General features: G+C 46.0%; 1 protein-coding gene across 3 annotated transcripts in view; it reads right to left on the reverse strand.

Moving 5' to 3' along the window:
* Positions 1-3,334: 3,334 nt before the first annotated feature.
* Positions 3,335-20,729, reverse strand: part of NMT1 (N-myristoyltransferase 1) — a 35,106-nt gene continuing 17,711 nt past the window's right edge. For all 3 annotated transcript variants that reach the window (XM_077164095.1, XM_077164093.1, XM_077164094.1), the window contains 10 exons: positions 20,233-20,377; positions 13,863-13,981; positions 12,899-12,990; positions 10,746-10,862; positions 9,784-9,954; positions 8,822-8,930; positions 6,335-6,505; positions 5,553-5,720; positions 4,367-4,504; positions 3,335-3,705 (listed from right to left, as the gene is read on the reverse strand). In XM_077164095.1, coding sequence (XP_077020210.1) covers positions 3,685-3,705; positions 4,367-4,504; positions 5,553-5,720; positions 6,335-6,505; positions 8,822-8,930; positions 9,784-9,954; positions 10,746-10,862; positions 12,899-12,990; positions 13,863-13,981; positions 20,233-20,377 — 1,251 coding nt within the window. In that variant the 3' untranslated portion in view covers positions 3,335-3,684. The remainder of the gene's footprint in view (positions 3,706-4,366; positions 4,505-5,552; positions 5,721-6,334; positions 6,506-8,821; positions 8,931-9,783; positions 9,955-10,745; positions 10,863-12,898; positions 12,991-13,862; positions 13,982-20,232; positions 20,378-20,729) is intronic.

Genomic DNA, 20,729 nt, shown 5'->3' on the forward strand with positions numbered 1-20,729 from the left:
GGTCCCTGGTCCAAAATGGGGGATGAGGCATCTGGACACATGGGAAAGGCCATGGACATTGGCCTTTACCCCCACCCCCACACAAGTTCTGCTTCTTCCTCAGCTTGGTGAGTCCAGGACTTGTGTCCTCTTTTGTGAATGGGAGAGGTTGGGGGAAAAGAGGGAAGTTTGCCCTGAGCAATGGGCAGCCTCACCAAAAGACTGTTTTCCAAAGCCACCCTGGCATGGTTGTCCCCAGCCGAACGCTGACCAGAGGAATACCAGGAGGGCAGAAGGGGTTTGTTCAGCTGCTTCCTTTATTAGGAACAACTGAGATGTACTGAGCGGAACAATAATGCATTTATTTCCTCCCCCACCCTGGAAATGGATGCCCCTCCCACAGCACAAAGAAAAGCCAAGACAAAAAGGTGAAGCTTTCTCTTCCCTGTTCCCAGATGCAGCACCTACCTGCCAATCATTATTTTTTAATTGAAATGAATGAAATCGTCCTAAATGTCCTGTTTGAAGCCTGCCTTCACTTTGTAATAGGTTAAAACCAAGGCCTGGAGTCCCCTCTAGTTCTGGGGCAGTTGGACCAGACTGTGGGAAGGCTAGCCCACACTGGGTAGGCACCAAAGGAAAAACACTCCTGCACATCTCCCTGGCCTGAAAGTCAATCCCTCTCCCTTTCGTAGAATGCAGCTCAGTGAAGCTGCCCCAGGCCTTTAGGACCATCCTGTAGGCTGGTTAAAAGCTGGTCTTCGGGGAAAGAATTCAGGACCATAGGCACACTCACCTCTGGGCTTCAGAGATTCAGGTCAAGGGGGCAATGGCAGTTAGAAGAGTCAAAGCAAGGCCTGAAATTTTCCATAAACTCGAGTGCTGATGGCTTAATATGGGCCAGCCTCCAAACAAGACATCAGTCTTTGGAAATAGGCAAATGTGGGGAAAACAAGCTCTGTGTAGACCTCAATCCAGAGCTAAGCTCTCTCCCTACACAGAGATTGGGGTCTGTGGGACTGTGCCAGGGAGTCAGTGGTCAAATACAGTCAATCCAAAGGCAGGAGGTAAACATCCTTGAAACACAGAGAGTGAAAGCCCAATGCCAGCAAGGAGCAGCAGGTGGCAGAAGGTGAGGGCTAAGTCCAGGGAGGCTCTCCGAGAGTGGCTGCCTGAGGTGCTGTGATGAGCTTGGAGACCCGAGTCCTTCCTGCATGTGGTTCAAGTCCATCCTAGCACCGTCATGCCGCAAGGCTCCATGCACAGAGACCCTGACCCCCACGCCATGGTTCTCTCTGACCCCAAATCCCAGAAGGTTTCATGTGAAGAACCCACGGGCTGGGTGGGCAAAAATGAGTCTACAGTAGCTGCCAAGTTGACTCTCACAGGCCTAGTGGCAGTGCAGACGGTTGGGTAGGGTCCCCATCATGAAATGACAGCAGAGTCGAAGAGCAGCCCACAAGGTTTTAGAGAGGGAGATAGTGGGGCCTTTGCCAGGTCTGTTTCTTTCAGAGCAGCCACTTGAGCCTCACTGTTTCATTCCATGTCTGGGACAACCAAGGCAAAGCTCACCCTAGAGAGGCCAATGTACACTTCAAATTCCACAGAGGCAGCTCGGGCCAGAGCTGGCCAAGACTAAGACAGCAAGCCTTTTCAAGTTCCAGCTCCTGCCTAAGGCAGGAAAAAGTTGGGCACTTTGTTCTTTGAGATCCTTAAGAGATCTGGACAAGCTGCACTGGGGCTTGAGGTGCCATATCTAATGTCTGTGAAGCTGTAAAGGCAAGTCCCTCTTCTCCAACTCCTCCTGTCTGCAGAATGCAAGGCGCATCAGCTTCTTTGGTCTGGGTATCTTGGAGTCAAGGAGTCAAAGGCCAGCCATGATCACTGGGGCCTACAAGTCTGTAGCACAGGACCACCAGGGGTATGGCGGTGGTAGTGGGTTGCCCCCTAGAACACTCTAATGAAAGGTCCATACAGTGGAGTTGCTGGCTCTAGCAGCAGTCTACTGAGTGGGCAGCAATTTCATGGGTAGCACAGCTCTCTCTCCCAAGACACGACTCCTTCCAGCTTTGAGGACTCCAGCAAACCTTGGCCAAAACCCAGAGGCTGAAACAAGCTCCTGTTGGCTTGGAGGGAGTGGCTTCAGTTGGTGGGATTGGGTGGAGCCTGGCCACCTGGCTAAGACTGCATTCTCTCTAAAAGAACCTGAGAGGTGAAAGCAGTAAGGAAACCCCACCACCACCACTACCACCCATACCATGTTATTCATTCAATTACTTTTTACTAGAGGAAAAATTACAGACAGGCCTGGATGTGGGTTGCTGATAATTTCTCAGCTCAGTCCCCTCTAAGCCACTCTGGCTGAATACAAGTGAGGAATACCATGGTCAGCCACATGCCCAGAGGCTCAGTTAAGTGTCGGAAAACTGACAGCATCAACTATCACCATCATCACCACCAAAACCTACAAAACATCATCAGTGAAAATGAGACTCAGCCAATGGTGATGTGAAATGATTCCTGCAGTCATGTCCAGATCTGCCTCTAATTACCACTCCTTACTGCCACTTGCTGGCTGACTATCTTGGAAAGGAGCATAACAGAATATCTAATGGGGTGAGAGAAGTCAGAAGGCACAGGCCAGGGGCTGGTGGCTGGAGAGGTATGGGTAATAGGCCCCATGCCACCCCTGCCCAGTACCCCCATGCCACCAGGTACTGGCTCTCTGCTCTAAGGGGAACTCACTAGGCAGGGCTTGTACTGATGTGGTCTCCACAAGGTCCCAGATACTACAAGGAGGTTCAAGGTCTCCTTCAAATCAACAGCCACCTCAAACAATGGAAAAGCAAAATTTCATAGGGGACTCACCGCTCTAAGGCTGGCAACAGCTGGCTAAAAAGCCCTTTTACATTGGTCAGCAGAAAGACTTTCCACAGAGAGTAGGCCAAGGGGGTGGGAGAAAGGACTAAATTAATGAAATACGCTTCGTGTATCTTCCCCATTGCCTAGTCTCAGAATGCAAAAAGGCCTAGCCAAGGCAGGAAAGCCTCCCTCCAGGAGCTCTACCTGCTGTTCTATGATATCTTAGCCCTCCCAACAACTCAGCAGAGTCCTTTCACCTTCCCCTTTCTTCACAAAACCAATCATTCCAGCCAAATTCAGAAGGGACTAAAATTCCCCAGATCCTCTTTCTCTTGTTCCCCTAAAAAATGCCAACGCCTGCTTGCAGAAGGAAACAATTAACTGTACCAATGTGTCTGTCTGGCACTGTCCTTGCATTCTAATTTGAGGAATGATTTGGATAAAACTTCTCATTAGAGACCAAACATCCTTGTACAATGGAACATGAAAGATATTTAAAATAATTATATATATATAATATATATATACTTTTATTCACCCGTTAACTCCATAATAAGCCAATCACGAGCTAGTTTTCAGCAGTTACATTCCCTTGATCATGGCTGCATGAGGATGTGATTAATTGGAAAACAGAGACCAGAGACATGGCCAGATGTGACATCACGCAGCCTACACCATTGCAATACAATTGTCAAATTCGGTGGCGGTTTGGTAAAGCCAGTTCAGTTCGGTTCCCTTTGCCAGGGATTCTCACGTTTGTGAAAATCAGACCAACAAGTGGTGGGGTTCCATCTCCTGGTTTGAATTCTCAGTGGCCTTATCCAGAATTTCACTGATGACTGGTTACTGTAACACCAGTCCAACCTAGGAAAGCCAATAAGAGAGGGAGAGTTGAGATGATGGTTGTTCTAAGACTCTCCTGCTTCCCCAGCCCGGTCCTGAAATTCCAAATGCCAGGGCCTGCAGTATATCACCTGGGTGGGTGAGTAGACTGCCAACAGAGCCCGGGCCACCCACTCAACCTCTATACAGGGGCCTACCATCTACCAGATCCTTTAAGGGAAGCAACTGCCAGCAACCTGAAGGACAGTGTGTTGAAAGGCTCCCTCCAGCCAGTGTTCTGGGACTGCAGGCTACACCCGTGCTCAGCGGGGCTGGAGAGGCAGGACTAAGACAGGGCCGCAGCAGCCCACAGAGGAACAACTCTTCAGACCCTCTGCCTCTAACCTTGCTGGCTGACTCCCAGTTTCCTCAGATGGTGTGGAACACCCTGCCCCAGCCAGATGAGATGGCTCACCCGGTGGGAAAAGAAACTACAGAAAAGCTTCCTGCTCCCATGTGGCTCTGGGCCCCATCCCCTCTGCCATCCTCATACCAGCAGCTGACAGGGTCTACTGACCTTGTTAGTCCGGCCATTGAAGGGGGGAGTCTGTCAAGGGCCCAAATGCCAGTTAACAAGGGCCCAGACTCCTCCTGTGTGGGAGCTTCAAGGGAAGGCTCCATGTGGCATGGAGGTGGCACATACCTTCTCTGCCCCCATGCTGGGGCACTTCCAATTGTAAAGATAATACTGCAGGTTGCCGTCCCCTATGCCAAACTTGAGCTTCTCCAGGAAAGTTTTGTTCTCCATGAGATCCAGTGCATTGAACACGTCAAAGCCTTTCTGCATGGTGGCAGGGAGGAACAAGAACGAGGAGGACAGATATAAGCTGCCTCGCCTTCCTGTGCCCGTCTGACATATCAAAATCATCCCAGAAGCAGCCATGAGAGCAGTGTACTCTTCAGGCACTCCCACTGCTTACCTGTCAAATCCAAGCTCCAACCAGTTCCTAAATCTCCAGTAGCAGTTCTCATGACCCACTGAACACTACCCTCCAACCTGGCCTCTCCTCAGTGTTCCTCTGAGTATGTATGTGTCTTGCCCAGGCCCTGGCTTCTGTTGTTCCTTTACATGGCCCTGAAATACAATCTAGTAGTTTCCAGTTTTCTCTGGAGACAAAGCCCCAAACCCTTTCATCTGAGAGTCTGGCTCCTATCAGCTACTCAACATTTGCATTATCCTCTTACTCCCTGGATACTCTAACTCTTAGAGATGGTACACAGCATGTGACTTTATGATTCCTGATCTGTTGCTGTGAGACTATGACAAAGATACTTCCTAAACCTCACAAATTAGATCAAAAGCTCTCACAAGGAAGGAGCCGGACTGTCCATCTTCGGGCTTGCCCAGAGTGGGCTGGGCTCAGGGCCCAGAGGGCCCCCAGAACTCCATGAGGAAGAACTGATTGATGGTCTCTCCGGGGATAAAATAAGCCTGGGCCCTTCCACCCCATGCCCTATGGTCAGATGCTCCAATGACTCACCAAGACAGAGACCAATCTCCCCGTTCCCACGCTGGGGAAGTCATAAGGAGGACCCCTTTGCTCTCCGAGCAGGCCTGGCTATTCAGGCTCCTTGGCAGCACTTCCTGTGATAATGAAGCTCACTGAGATAAATCAGGAGGAGTTCAATGCCTTCCCTTTGTCTGCACGCTCCTTGCTCCCTCCTACTTTTGAGCTGTTGGCTAAAAATCCTGGGGTCCTCCCAAAGCCAAGCAGGAAGGTGAGAAGGCTCAAAGCCTACCAGCCCAAAGGAACTGCCTCATGTGAGCCATGCTCACCACTGCCCCTTCTCCACGGATACCCAGAAAGACCCTCTGGTCTGCTTCTCACCATTTTGGCAAGAACAAGTGCATCACTCATGAGGTCTAGAAGAGGGGTCTGGGTGTGAACATTGTAGAAAGAATAAGCAGCTTTTAGACTCTTGTGAGTTGGATGGTTCATGATGGTGGAGGGAAGGGTGTAGAAGCTCAGGAAGTCCGTCACCTCACCATTTGCATTCTGAAGGGAAGACAATAAAAGGACACAAAGTCATGCCTAGTGACACTGCAATCTCAAATAAAATACTTTCAGTCACTCTCACGCCTGGCCCTCCAGATGAATGGTAGAAACTGAAACGGCACATGCAGGTAAAAGGATATACACTTGAGGACAGAGCCAAGTGGAAAATACAGGCCAGATCCTGGCCTTGATCTATTGAGCTCTTTCCCTACCTTGGGGGTGATCGCCAGGGACCTCCTCTTCTTGCCACTCACATTCCCCCCAGATTATGTATCTGACATTTGGCCAGTACTAGATCAAGTCAGGACAGGTAAGAAATCAAGGCTTGTGCGATTTATTAAGAGGGGCTCAGTTCTTTCTACTTTTTGTCACCAACAGCGGGGAGACGGTAGACCTCAAGTCAGATCCCAAGGGTATCATTTTCAGCCCATGCAATCTATGACTCTTTCTGTCTTTAGGGAGGACCAAATACAAACAAAGGTGGTCAAGGAGGTTTAGGGTGCCAAAGCTTCAGACACTGAGCCCTGAAGACCCAGCCACTTAAGGAGGATACCCCTCGGCAAATAAGTCAAAGGCCCAGAATACCCCTTCCCCACCTCCCTCTGCTGACTCACCTCTACCACAAAAGTGTCAATGATATTCTCCTGGGGGTAGAACCAGTGCTCCACCTCCTCCTGGCTCATGACTGGCGTGAGGTGAAACTGCTTCAAGTACCTGGTGAGAAGCTGGTGCACTACTGGAATGTCCTTTTTTTCCATTGGTCGCAGTCCAGCTGTCTTGGGAGTCTGGAAGGAAGAAGAAAGGTTCAGCACCAGATGTGCTAACTGTGAAGTCTACACTTCAGCTCCCTCTCCTGTCCTATAGGCACTGAAAATTTCACATTGTGCCCCTTTCCACCACCCTCCTGATCTATCCACCAAGGCCCTCAAGCGAGAATGCTCAGTCATCTTTGGCAACTTCCTCTCACTGACTGTTCCTAGTACTCAGGCATAAGTCCTGCCTCTTCAATTTCTCTGGACCTTTCCTTCCCTAGTTAAGGCTGTCATCTACGGCTAAGGCTGCGGCATCAATCTCTTATTCACATGGTCCCAGGCTGTATTTCTAAGAAAATACAACCTATTCATGCCCATTTCTTATTGCAAACTCCCTAACATGCGTACAGGAGGCCTTCTACCCTCTAACTAGCTGGCCTTTCTGGCTATGCCTTTTATCCCACTAACCTAGTGGTTCTCAACAAGAGGCGATTTTGCCCTCCAAGGGACAGCTGACAATGTCTGGAGACATTACTGATCGTCACAACTGGAGAAGTGCTATTAGCATCTAGAGGGCAGAAACTAGGGATGCTGCTAAACATTTTAAAAAGCACAGACAGCTCCCACAACAAAGAATTATCTGGTCCATAATGTCAAAGGTGCTCAGCTGAGACATGCTGCCTCCCTACCCCATGCACCTTCTGGGGATCCCCATCACTTTCCCCTGCCCTGCTCAGTGCAAATGCCAGGCCTAGGCCCAGCCTTCTGCAGCTCCTCTCCTCTGAGCCCTCAAAACCTTCTCATACTGAACTGTAACTGAACTCTCTCTTCCTACATTAGTTTCTCCTCTACTTGACCAGAGACCGTCACAGACAAATTCCAAGCCCTTATCGCTGTGGAATCCCCAGGGCCCAGCGTGCCTGATTTGTCCCTTCAGACACCACAGTACTTTTAGTGTTCTCCAGCAGGTCACTGCTGCAAGTTAAATTCAGAAGAAAAGAACTAAACTCCAAGGATTTCACCACAAACCAAAATCCCATCCCACTGCTGCTTTTACTGAGAAAAGTATTTCAATGGAATGAAACATATGATCCTATGGAGCAAACGCTGGGACTGATAGATTGTCCCCAGATGCTCAAAATACACAAAGGTGGGAATAGGCCAAATCTCAAAACAGGGTGGAGTTACCAGCTCATAGACCCTTGATACAACTGCTTCCCATATAGGAATCACTTTTAAAACTTCATCACTGGGACGTCTAGCCTCCAAAATTCCTTGCTAATCCTTATCTCTCTCAGGAACACTTACTGACCATGTTTCTACAGGGCAGCTCCCACAAGGACACCTCAAATCTCAGACTGAAAAAGCAGCCACATTTCTTCCAAGCAGGAAGAAACAGAGATATTCTTCTGGCTGCTATACCACTTGATGGAGCCTCGCTGCCTACCTGTCTTCAATGTGGGGCAAATGTGTCATGATAGCAGGACATCATGAGCTCCAAAATATTTTTTTGGCACTGTGTATAAATGCGCTGCAGCAGTCGCTCAAGACAAAATGCTAATGACCCCAATCCAGTGGTGATTAGCCCAATTCTAAAGTGATTAATCCAGTTTAGTGGCTGACAAACCTAGCCCTCTAATCAGCTGGCACTCAATAACTGAGTCAACAGACCACTGACTAGAAGAACCCCTGAGGCAAGAGAGGGATTTTAAAAATCCTTCCAAAAAACTAAAACAAACAAACAAACAAAAAGAATCCTTCCATATGAACCTGAAGCCAGGCACAATTGGAGAAAAGATGCATTTGTTTCGTTCGGAAGCTAGGCACACAGACCCAGAAAATACAGCTCACTCAAGATTGACCAGTCCTTCAGTGGGGGATGGGATTAGAAATTGGGTTTCCCTTACAAGTTTTGATCAACCCTCCTTTACATGACTTGGCAGAGGGGAGCAGCAAACATTCTGCAATTCATTTACACTGGGCTTTGGAACGTGTTGCAGGGTATACGAAGGTTCAGTAAGTGGATTCGCTTTTCTATTTCTACTTTACTTAGGCTAAGATTACAGAGAATAGGTGTTCTCTGAGCCCATCAACAGATGGTAGGGAAGCTGGTCCAGGCATAAACCCAGAAGAACTGAAAACAAGAATGTCAAACTAAAATAAAAGCCTCACTTACAGATAACAGAGACGACAGAAATGCAAAGCCCAGGAATTCAGGAACTATGTTTGGTTCACTTTTCTGGTAAGAGAATTCCCTCTACCCACTCAAAGCTTAGCTCCTGTCCTGCTAAGGGCCAGGCTTTCCTGGTCCCACCCTTGCCCCCACTCAATGCCCCAGAAATCACTGGCCTCTGGCAGTCGGTAGAGTTTCATGGTCCGCTGCATGGTCATGTTTCTGCTCAGGTGGGAGAATTTCACTTCAATCAGCTTGCGTGGATTTAGGGACCGATGCCAGTACCTGTGGGGACACAAATGTCCTGTCCTCAGGGGCCTAAAGCCAATCCCATTTAGAAGACAAAAGCATGGAGATCTCAGGACGGCCAGCAGGTGGCGTTAGAGACACATCCAACTCCATTTGAGCCATGGGGTCTCAGCCCCCCTCCAATCTCTCTCCTTGGTGTAAAGCTACCATCACTCTTCCTGTATTTTCATATTCCCTATTTTTCTTTCTTATTTGCAAAGCCACTCCTTTGTTACAGTTGTCTGGGAAGAACACTCCTCACTCCTTGAATCAACTTAATGGAAAAAACGCATACAGCAGTTACTTCATCTTAATGTGTTTATCTTCCCCCGCCTCCTCTTCTGCACTCACCTGTTTTTCCTTTAGGCAGCGATGATTCAATTGTTGCAAACAACCTTCTAAGGCAGAGATTGCAAACAAGTTGTCACTGGGCCAGGCAGAGGTCAGCCATGCCCTTTGTGGCCTCACAATTTTCAAAACAAAACTGACCCATAAAAAAAATCAGGATATTTCCCTTAAAAATCCAGATTTCTGGAAAACAAAAGTTAAAACCCCCAACAGCTCAACCCCCATTTCCAAATGGCAGTAATCTGAGGGAGCTGAGAATGTCTAATCCTTCTGGATCAGGCATGTACTCTCCAGTTCCAGGTCCCAGCTGCAACTTTCCCCCTTGACTTTTCCATGTTCCCTACTTGGCTCCTCCCACCACCCATTTTACCAAACAGGAGAGAATGAGATGCTCCTGGACATGCACTGCGCTGAGGGCAGAGCTGCAACTCACAATGACACAGCTCCTCAACTAGAGTGGGCAAGCCAGTATTTTGAGGAAATTTTGGGAAGAGATTTTTACCTGCAAGTGCCAACTGGCTTTGGCAGAACTACCCCAGCAGTGTAAACAGCTTGAAAAATGCCTTCCAGGTGAACCCGCCGGGTTATCTCGCGGATCAGGACTGGAGCCACCCTCTTGGAGCGCAACTTCTTGTGGACACATAAGAAATTGATCTCCACCATCTTCTTTTCTCTGAAGATGAAGGAAAAGACCAAGTGATAAGTATTTTAACAACAGGAAGTAATCCTTTCAATTGTCTTCAAGACTCTGGAGCCATACTTAGAAGGACCAGGTTCTTCCACACAGATGGCTGTTCTCCTGCCACCTGCTCTGGGCAATCAGTCCATGGACTTCCATTGCTCTACCAGCTTACCAGGCAAGGAGCCAGCTCACTCCTCAACGCAGACCCGACTTCCAAACGAAAGTGGGACCCAAGAAAACTCCGTTATTTGAAGGCACCACCAACATTTGCCTAACCATTCCCCAATACCTGGGCTGGGTGAGTCCCATCTCATATAGGCAGGGAACCCCTCAGAATACGTCTGGGGCTATTCTAGTATTTCAAGATTCTAGGATTCCCACAAGAATTCATGACCTAGAAGCCCAGAAGTCTGTGGCAGATGGTACGAATGTTTCTAGCAAAATGAAGAACAGAGACTGAAGGCCCAAATAACTATTTGAATCTAGGTCACACTGGCTCCATTTCTAAAGCTGCACAAGTGCATCCAACATGTGACTGCCATGGGAGTGCAAAAACTGAACCCCTGTTCTGCTTAGCGCATTGGCTCCTAGGTTGGGCCCCTTCCAGCCCAAGTCACAGGTGAGAGAACCAGCTACAAATCAGAGCCAAACAGGCAATTCCTACTATGAACTCTTATTCCCAGGCCTGGGGTTTCCTCCCTTCATGGAACCTCTGCTCCCTCCCAGACCAAGTAAGGATGGTGGTGATGTGGTGGAGGATGGGGATTGGAACTGATGCTTACGTGTCATAGATATGGATATTTGCTGGGATGGCACTGATAAACCCAACTAGTTTCCGACTTGAGACCACTCGAACTCCACAATGCCACTGGGGGAGCCAGCCGGGTGGCCGGAGAGCCCTGAAAAAGAGACAAGGGATGGAGCTGTGGTGCTGCTTGCCAGAAGACTGGACAGCCAAGTTTGGTTCTAAGCTCATGCCACTATCCCCCAGGGGTTGATACCTGAGTTCTCTTTAAGGCCAAGTCCTTGTGTACACAAATGAAGCAGAACCTTAGCCTCTTCTCTCTGCTCAGCCCATTTGGCCTACTTACTCACCCAATTCATGCTCACTCTGACAGCTTAAAACAAACTACCTGAGGACTGGACTCCTTGGCTCAGAAGCCAGTGGGTCACGTGGTCAGTGGGTCACATGGTCAGAAACTGAACTGTTGCATCCCAAGAGCTCCACCCAGCACTATCACTCCCCTCCTTCTGCTTCCCCATTCCTCCTACTTCTTCCTCTTTAGGTAGTTAGTTCCTCTCAATTCAGCCTTCATTCCTCTACCTTTCTGGGTATTAAACATGGCTGAGACAGGCCAGGCCATTTCCATACAAATCAATGTGTTCTGGGACAGGAAAGAAAATGACTCTGGTTTTGGCTTTCTGCACCTCCCCATTCAACAGACAGTCTCATCTTTTTGTGTAGTGCCAGCCACATCTCTGAGGCATGACAGTGAAGGTCAGAATAAACAGATTTGGCTGTACTAGGCACCTGGTCACCAGGGTTGCTGTAAACTCTGGCAAAGTATAGGCTGTTGCCATATGACCCCTTCAACTACATGATCTACATGTTACAGTATGAATCCACCTACAGCAACTTCAAAGGTACCATCAAGATTGAAAACAGGAAGCTTATAATCAATGGGAATCCCATTACTATCTTCCAGAAGGAGATCCCACCAACATCAAATGGGGTGATGCTGGTTGTGAAGTCCACTGGTGTCCACAAACCATGGAGCAGGCTGAGGCTCACTTGAAGGGTGGCACCAAAAAAGTCATCATCTCTCCCTCTTAAGCCTACACCCCCATATTTGTGATAGGTGTACCCATGAGAAGTATGACAATCCCTCAAGATTGTCAGCAATGCCTCCTGCACCACCAACTGCCTGGCCCCCCTGGCCAAGTCATCCATGACAATTTCAGCATTGTGGAAGGACTCAAGACCACTGTCCACACCAATACTGCCACCCAGAAGACTGTGGATAGCCCCTCTGGGAAAATGTAGTGTAATGGCCATGGAGCTGCCCAGAATATCATCCCTGCATCTTCCAGTGCTGCCACGGCAGTGGACAAGGTCATCCCAGAACTGAATGGGAAGCTCACTGGCATGGCCTTCCACGTCCCTAACCCTATTGTGTCCATCATGGATCTGACCTGATGACTGGAGAAAGTGGCCAAGTACGATGACACAAGAAGGTGGTGAAAAAGGTATCAGAGGGTCCCCTAAAGGGCATCCCGGGCTACACTGAGGACCAGGTTGTCCCCTGTAACTTCAATAGTGATACCTACTCTTCCACTTTTGATGCTGGGGCTGCACCGCCCTCAATGACCACTTTGTTAAGCTCATTTCCTGGTATGATAATGAATTTGGCTACAGGAACAAGGTGGTACACCTTATGATCTACATGGCATCCAAGGAGTAAGAGCCCCTGGACCACCAGCCCCAGTGACAGCATGAGAGGAAAAAAGACTGTCAGCTGCTGGGGAATGCTGGCCCCAACTCAATTCCCCAGTGCTGAGAATTGTCCATCCTCCTACAGCTTCTATCATAGACCCCCTGAAGGCTGAGAGCCCTACCTTGTCATGTACCATCAACAAAGTACACCCAGCCAAAAAAAAAAAAAAAAAAGACTCTGCTTTTCTCTTAAATCTTATTAAGTCTTATCCTCCCTCCCTTCTTACGTAGTCACCATGGCTACTGATTCTAAAAAGGTGTCCCTCTCCAGTCCTACATAAGGTTTTAATTCTATGCCCCCCTGGAAGCAGGTCTTCAGATATAATGGGAACTTTTCCATTAGAAGGCTGGCTTTTGGCAGAGATAGCAATTCTGAAGCCCTACGGTAGTCCTACCCTCTGCCCTGCCCTTATACACCATAAAAAAGCCCTTATGACTCACCACAAAAGAAACTCTGGGGAATAATCAAATCGGAACATGTTGTCATCATCTTCCACATAATTCTCATTCAGGAGGGTATACAGTTCTTTCAGCTGTAGAAAAATAAGAAGCTCACTTTTAGAGGCATTCTGCCAGGTAGGGGCCCAACTCCAATACCCTGGAGCTGCAAGCATTTCAGAAGGACAAGGTAAACTACCAAAATCCCATGCCTAATCTCACAAGTCCTTTTCAACCCAGGCACGCAGGGCCTTTCAGGACAAGCATCCTAATTGAAACAGGAGCCACCTCAGGGTAGAGTGCATGACTTAATATACACAAAGCAGCAGCAAAGAATGTCATCCAACTAACCAACCACACCATTACTATGACCTATCAATGATGCAGATCTATTGGCTACTTCAATGAAAATGCTCTGGAAAGATGACCCTTGAGGGTGGATCAAGGAATTACTCTGAATAAAGTTACTGCCATTTCCTACCATGTCTAGTTTTTATTCATCTGGCCTTCTGCTTCTCAGCTGTCTCCACCACTGACCCAAACTTGAAATTTAAAAATTCTGTTCACAATTTCAGTATTCCTTACAGGGGAAACATAGCCCTCTGGTCAAAAGAGACCCAGGGTGGCTTGGGTGGAAAGGGGAGGGGAGACCCTCATTTAGCAGCCTCAACTCATGAGTTAAAGAATAGACTAGAAATAAAACAAGGGAATGAATGAGTGAATGAATTCTGGGGGAGTTACATGGATTAACCCTCGGCCTGCCAGAAAGGCCAAACACTATGTAGTTTTGGGCAGGCCCCAGGAAGCAATAGATGGGGGGGGGGGGGGGTGTTGTTCAGCCTGCTTGGCTCAGCTCTCAAGAGATTCCTTGAAGAAGGCCTGAGTAGAAGCTGCCTTGGTGTGGCTGTAGTGCCTACTGTGAAAGTGGCACACAATCTGCACTTGTGGCCTCCTTGGGCCTACTCACCACTCCACGATCCCCTAGGTCCAAGGCATCCCAGGTAAAGCCCTGAGGCAGGGTGTAGGGCTCCTGGCGGATGTTGTCTTTGTCAGGTTCCACTGGACCATGGGTGTTCACCACTTCTCCTGGAAGAAAAGCAAGGCCTTGAGTCTCATTCATTGTTTCCTGGGGGAGGAGGGTGTTCAGTGCAAAACTCAAGCAGAAATAAGTACAGTTTCTGTTTGGATAATGGATGGCGGTGATGGTAGCACAACATTGTGAACTGTAATTAATACCACTGAAATGTACACTTAAAAATGGTTAAAATATTCTCGACCAAAAGGGGGAGGAGTGAAATGAGACAAAGTGTCAATGGCTGAGAGATTCCAAACAGAGTAGAGAGGTTATCCTGGAGGTTATTCTTACGCATTAAGTAGATATCACCTTGTTAACCAAGATGTAATGGAGAGGCTGGAGGGAACTGCCTAAACATGTAGAGCTGTGTTCCAGTAGCCACATTTCTTGAAGATGATTGTATAATGATATAGCTTTCACAATGTGACTGTGTGATTGTGAAAACCTTGTGTCTGATGCTCCTTTTATCTACCTTGTCAACAGACGAGTAGAACATACGGAATAAAAATAAATAATAGGGGGAACAAATGTTAAAAGAAATTTAGTTTGAAATGCTAGTGATCAATGAAAGGGAGGGGTAAGGGGTATGGTATGTAAAATTTTTTTTTCTGTTTTTGTTTTATTTTTCTGTTGTCTTTTTATTTCTTTTTCCAAATTGGTGCAAGTGTTCTGGGAAATGATCATGATGATGAATATGCAACTATGTGATGATATTGTGAATTGCTGACTGTATGTGTTGGGAATGTTTGTGTTTCTTTCTTGTAATTTTTTTTTTTAATTAATAAAAACTTTTTTAAAAAAATGGTTAAAATAGGCGGTGCAATGGTGGCTCAGTGGCAGAATTCTTGCCTGCCAAGCCAGAGACCTGGGTCCAATTCCCGGAGCCTGACTGCAAAAATTAATAAATAAAATAAAAGGTTAAAATGGGAAATTTTGTGCTATATAAAATTACCTTGGGAAAAAAAAAATCAACCAGTGCAAATGTCTCCTGTCTCTAGGAGGCCTCCATTTGAAGTACACTCTGTGCCCAGCAACTGCAGACCATCTTTCTAGTTATCCTTGGCTGCTAACTAAGGGCCAATTAATGGCAAAAGCTCAGAACAATCACTGGGATCCAAGGTGGTTAGCTTTTTGGAAACCCTTTCAAATGTCACTCTGGTTACCGATTGACAAACATTTATCTTTACTAATTTGGCTTTCTGCCTCCTGGTTGGATAAAAGACTGCTGTCATGGCCCTGGCCCAGGCCCATGGCTCTGGATGGATTTGTAAAGATTTGCACAACAAGGCTGCTTTTGTATCAACAGCGACAATGTACTAGGCCCATTCCTAAACTAGATTATGGTATCCAGGCGCCAAGCTCAATCCTGGCCATGCCAGCCTTGGCTTTCAACAATGTGGGCTAGTAACTGCCAACTCAGGCCCTCAGTGTTTATAGAGTCCTGCAAGGGCCTTTAGGTAGAGTCGCTGAGTCTACACAATATTGCCAGGAAGTTATCCTCTGACATAACATTCCCTCCTCCTCAGACAACACGTGCCTCCTCTGTGGAAGTCCGTGGAGTGCTCACCCGATACTATTCCATTCCTACCAAGAACCAAATCAAACTCATCTGGTAAACTTAGACAATTCAACCTAATATTTAGAGCTCCTTCATGTTTACACTTGGAAGAACACAATGTTTAAAGCCTTTTGAAAATTGAGTTTTCAACCCACTTAGCACACTGCTCCATAGCATAGTGCTTTGTATAGACTAGGCGTTCAGTTTATGCTTTTACTGACTTTCAGACTCCTGACCCAAAGACTTTATTCTCACATCAAACAGGAAGCTCTAGACACTCCCAGTAATAAATCTGTGGGGCAGGTATAGTGGAAAGGCTACATCAGGCTGTAACCTGAGAAGACCACCATCAGAACCGACCATGTAACTCTTTTTCAATCAGAATATTCACTGAACATCAACTGTGCCCCAGACATGATGCCAGGTATTAGGATATAGCAGTGAAAAAAAGACAAGATCCCAGTCCTCACAATGTGCCATCTTCTGGGGAATGTTCAATAAATAAAAGTCATTTCTGGAACTGACTGTGGGGACACCAATGGACATTTGCACTCTGGTGTTTACGGTGGCAGTGTTCATGATTCACAAAGAATGGAGGTGGCCTAAGGGTACTGACAACTGAGGAATGGGAAGGGGGGAACTATGGTTTATACATACAATGGACTACTCAGCAGCCACAAGAAGGAATGAAGTTGTGAGGCAAGCACCTAGGTGTATGAACCTTAAGGACTGTATGTTGTATGGAATGTCGGGAACAAAAAGACAAATATTATCATGCCTCAAACATATGAACTAATTATAATATAAAAACTTAGTGAACTCAAGTCGAGAACATGAGTTATCAGATTGGGGCCTAATGTCAAGGGTCCTAGATTGTAAATTCTTACAGCAGTCATATATATTCAGGAGTTGTGACTGTTATTTCTACATTCTGAGATACTGAAAAAACAAAACAAAACTCATTAATGATGTGATAAGATTCACTAACTAGGAAGTGTAGGCACCAATAGGGACAGGTAGCAAGGAAAGCATCTAAGCACCTTCGACTTACAATCTGGCTTCCCAAAAGGTTTGCTTGATAAAGCAGTTATATTTTTCTTCCCAAAAAACTGTTCTTCTGATTTATATATAGACAAGTTATTGTTAATTCATTAACATAAGTCAATCCAATTCCAATTTACTACCATGCATATAAATAAAATCAAATTATTGAACGTACAAACATTGAAGTATTTCCACTCTACAGAGTCTTATCTAGGTGGTCGGCCAATTTCCTGCCTGAAAATAACCTTTACCTTTTCCAATGCTCTTTACTTGGAAACATTTTTTTTCCCTAAATGTCCTCCATGGCCAAGATACTGTGGTCTTTCTACTATATTACTTGAATCTCAAGGTCAAGTTTTTCATCTAGGCTGGTTACTAGGCCCAGCACACAGAAGATGTTTCCAGTCCCTCACTCCTTCACCAGGTGTTCACTGAATCCTAGATGTGCCACTTTTGTGGCAGGAGTTGGTAAATGAAATGGACCGAGGTCCTCACCATCATGAGCATCAGACAAGCCATCAGGATCCCACCATCCAGCATGACAAGGGCCTGTGGAAATGAAGTATGGGGCACTGCAGGACCAGGATGGGAATGGAGACCAGGAAAGACTGCTCAGAGAAAATGCTAATCTAAAAGTAGAACCTCAAGGATAATGAGAAACCTTAAGGATAATGAGGAGGCATGAGGTAGAGTGGGTGGGGCAGGGAGGCTGTGTGTACAGTAGGAATAGTATATGAGAGGCTAGGAGATGAGGCTGGAGAGGAAAGCCGGGGTCAATTACGGAGTGTCTTGTGAGCTGTAGTAAAGAAGCTGGACTTTATACCTAGGGTTGTGGGACATCCTTAATGGGCTTTTAAGTGGGAGGTGTAGGGTAGGGAATGACATCTTCAGATGGGCATTTAACAAAGAGTAAACATTTATACCGTATTCAACTGGTAAATCTGAATATTTTTTGATAAACCAGCTTTCATAGATTATCCCAACTGTTTGCTATGTGCAAGATACAGATGACAGAGCAGAACAATGAGAAAGCACTGGCACCTTAAGGGACTCCTTTCCAGGGTGCCAAGGCTGAGAAGTGGCCCAGTGTTCCTGCATGTCCACTTCCCAGTGCCCAGCATCATGGGCTTCTGCCAGTCCTATTCTGTGGGAGCAGCTTACCCTCCACCCCACCTAGAAGATTCAAAACTAAACACTATAGTACAACTGTGAAGGTCTTCGGAGAAAAGATAATGCCTGAGATTTGGGGAGACGTTAAACCAAGTAAGAAGGACAAGGGAAGAGGGAGAAGATGAGATGACTTCACTTCTCTCTTGGAACTCAAAGAAATCCATAGTCTCTTTCTGATATTACTTTTTAAAACTAACTTGAGTGGCTAGAATTCAACCCATAGGCAGAGGCAAGAAAAAGGATTTAGCACCCCTTAGTACAGAGGGAAAAGGGGTAACATTTAAAAAGTAGAATGACATGATCAAAGGTTTATTTGGCAGAAACAGAATTTACCATACACATACCAGAATCTAGCTGTTTGGTAGGCCTTTCAATAGTGAACTTAGGACAATTTAAATTTTCTAAAGTATTCTAGATCTCTTCAATGGAATAAAATCTAATTATAACTCTTCCAACAAAATGGGATGGAAATAGATTAAGGAGAGATTTCCCAAACTAAGTGGGAAGTGATGTAAACAAAGTACCCTTGGTATACATGAATTGTTACAATCATTAGTTCCCCATTTAAATGGAATACATTAGGGCAAAAAAGCTGCAAATAATTAGAACTGGGGTGACACCTCAGCCATGCAGACTAACGTACACCTGGTTATGCAGTACCTTCTCACTGAAACAAAAGGCATCCTTAATTTAGGCTTGACTGACCACAGACCTGAAGAGCAGATCTTTCAGATACTAAGATCACTTGTCCACAGAAAACCACATTGTACATAAGGCATGTTCAAAAGAAATATAAATGAACCTCATTTCAGCTTCTCATGTGCTTCTTGAAAACTAAACTGGAACACTTTCTATATTTACAGGTGGAGGAACTATGGCAAACTGGCACAGGCCTTGCAGCTGAAATGGACCAAAGAAGAACATAACCCCATTAATCTCGACTGGTCTTTTTACCAGATACCGCTTTCCTACCAAGGAGGGAGTTAAGTTATTCATTTGCAAATTCCTAATGAAAAATGAAATCCAATCAAAACTCTAAAACACCATCTGAAAACCAGGCCAAGATGAATGAATGGCAGCCTTCACAAGATGTCTCTCCATGCATTTCACTCCAGAAACAAGTGGCTCCCAGTAGTCCCCCTGTCCCTTGCTGGGGTGTGGTCACTGGGACCACTCTCTACTAATGGTATTTCCATGGCTCCAATCCCTTGCTGGAATGCTCAGTCAGTGAGCCAGGGACCTAGCTGACCTGGACAGCTCAACGGACAAGGTGGATAGTTGGGGGCAGGGTTTTGAATTAGTGCTTGCTGCTGATTCATCTGCATAACTACCTAAGAGGGCTTTTCCTTCCACGCCCAGTGGGGCATACCTTAGCTTGATTCAATGTGGTAACCAAGCTGTATCTCCTCTAGAGCAGAACTTCTCAAACTTGAGCATTTCCACAAATTCCTGAAAATTCTAATTCTGCAAGTATGGGGTAGGACCTGAGATTCTCTATTTCACAATCTCTGAAGTGATACCTATCCTGTTTATCTACAGACTACACTTTGAGCAGAAAGGTTCTGTATACTCCCCACCCCTAGAGTAGATATATCTCTTTGGACACAGCTGCCCTCTCTCCTCATCAACTTTAGCATCATCCAGCCTTCTGCTTCCCCTCTTCACCTGGTATATTGAAAGGCCTAAGTGTGTCTGAAGGAAAGCAGTAACATGGACAATCTGAAGGTCATTTACATCCGACGTTGGAACATGTTTTCTTGTTTGTTTTTTTTTTCCAACATACTCCCCTTCCCTGTCACACAGATCATTGTAATTGGGTTCAGGATCATGATCCAGTCATTTCAGAAATTATCTGTTAATAGCAACCTATAAAGTTAGCCATCAAGGTTGGCTCAGTTCAGTCTCAAAAGGCATCTTTGGCTCTGTTGTTACCCCTTATGGAATTCTTTTAGATTTCTACCTGTCCCACTCCTTTAAGAGTTCATTGCAGTTTTTTTTAAGAGGGGCTGACCAAAACTGCATATAGTATTTTAGGTGGTGAACCATCACTCTCTCAAGCAAAATTTCAAATTACTTTGCATTTAGTAAGTATACACTGGCTGAGAGACAAGGGGAAGAAGCCGGAGACTCTACCCATTCCAGGATTAAACATTTACCCAGATAAGTTAGTTTCTCTATAAAATTTTTGTGGGAAAACAGATCTCTGGGCAGATATCCCCCACTCATCATGTGCCAATATAGTACTATTTTTATAGATTTATATTGGATGATGATGCTCTAAGAGTCTCTACCCTCAATGTGTGCTACTATGAAAGAATAAGGTCCATAAACAACAGTCTTTTCTATATCACATTTTAAAGACTATCCTATAAAAATAACTACCGATGAACTTCATGACTCTGTTATCCACCCTCACTGATCCAGCATGGAATCTTCAGAGGTACAGCTAAGGTACATTTATTACCCTCGCCTGGGAAAAAAAGCACATACCCAATTTGGGGACAGGCTGTGTATCCCAGAACTGGTAGCTTCGCTTGCTAGCCTCCTCCATGGTTTTGGCAGGTCCCTGGCCCACTGAGAACAGTTCAATGGCCTTCTGTATTTCTTGGATCCTCTCTGCTGGCAAAGAGTTCATCTGGGCAAGACAAAGTTGGGGAGAAAAAGGCCCATTATGTTACTAAGCACTTCTGATTAATTATGGGTTTAAGAGTTAGGGATACCACATGGGAATTGGGAATTAATGCTTAATGGGTATAGGGTTTCTGCTTGGGATGATGGAAAAGTTTTGGTAATAGATGGTGATAATGGTAGCAAAACATTATGAATGTAATTAATAGCAGTGAATTGTATAATTGAAAGTAGTTAAAATGGAAATATTATGCTGTATCTGCTATCACAATTGAAAAAAAAGTTTAAAGGAACACAAGTCAAATGTATGGTAGTGGGATGTGATTTCCTGTCCTCCCAGAGGGCATATGCTATAAGAG

The sequence above is a fragment of the Tamandua tetradactyla genome, chromosome 6 (genome assembly GCF_023851605.1).
Source record: "Tamandua tetradactyla isolate mTamTet1 chromosome 6, mTamTet1.pri, whole genome shotgun sequence".
NCBI classification, from domain to species: domain Eukaryota; kingdom Metazoa; phylum Chordata; class Mammalia; order Pilosa; family Myrmecophagidae; genus Tamandua; species Tamandua tetradactyla.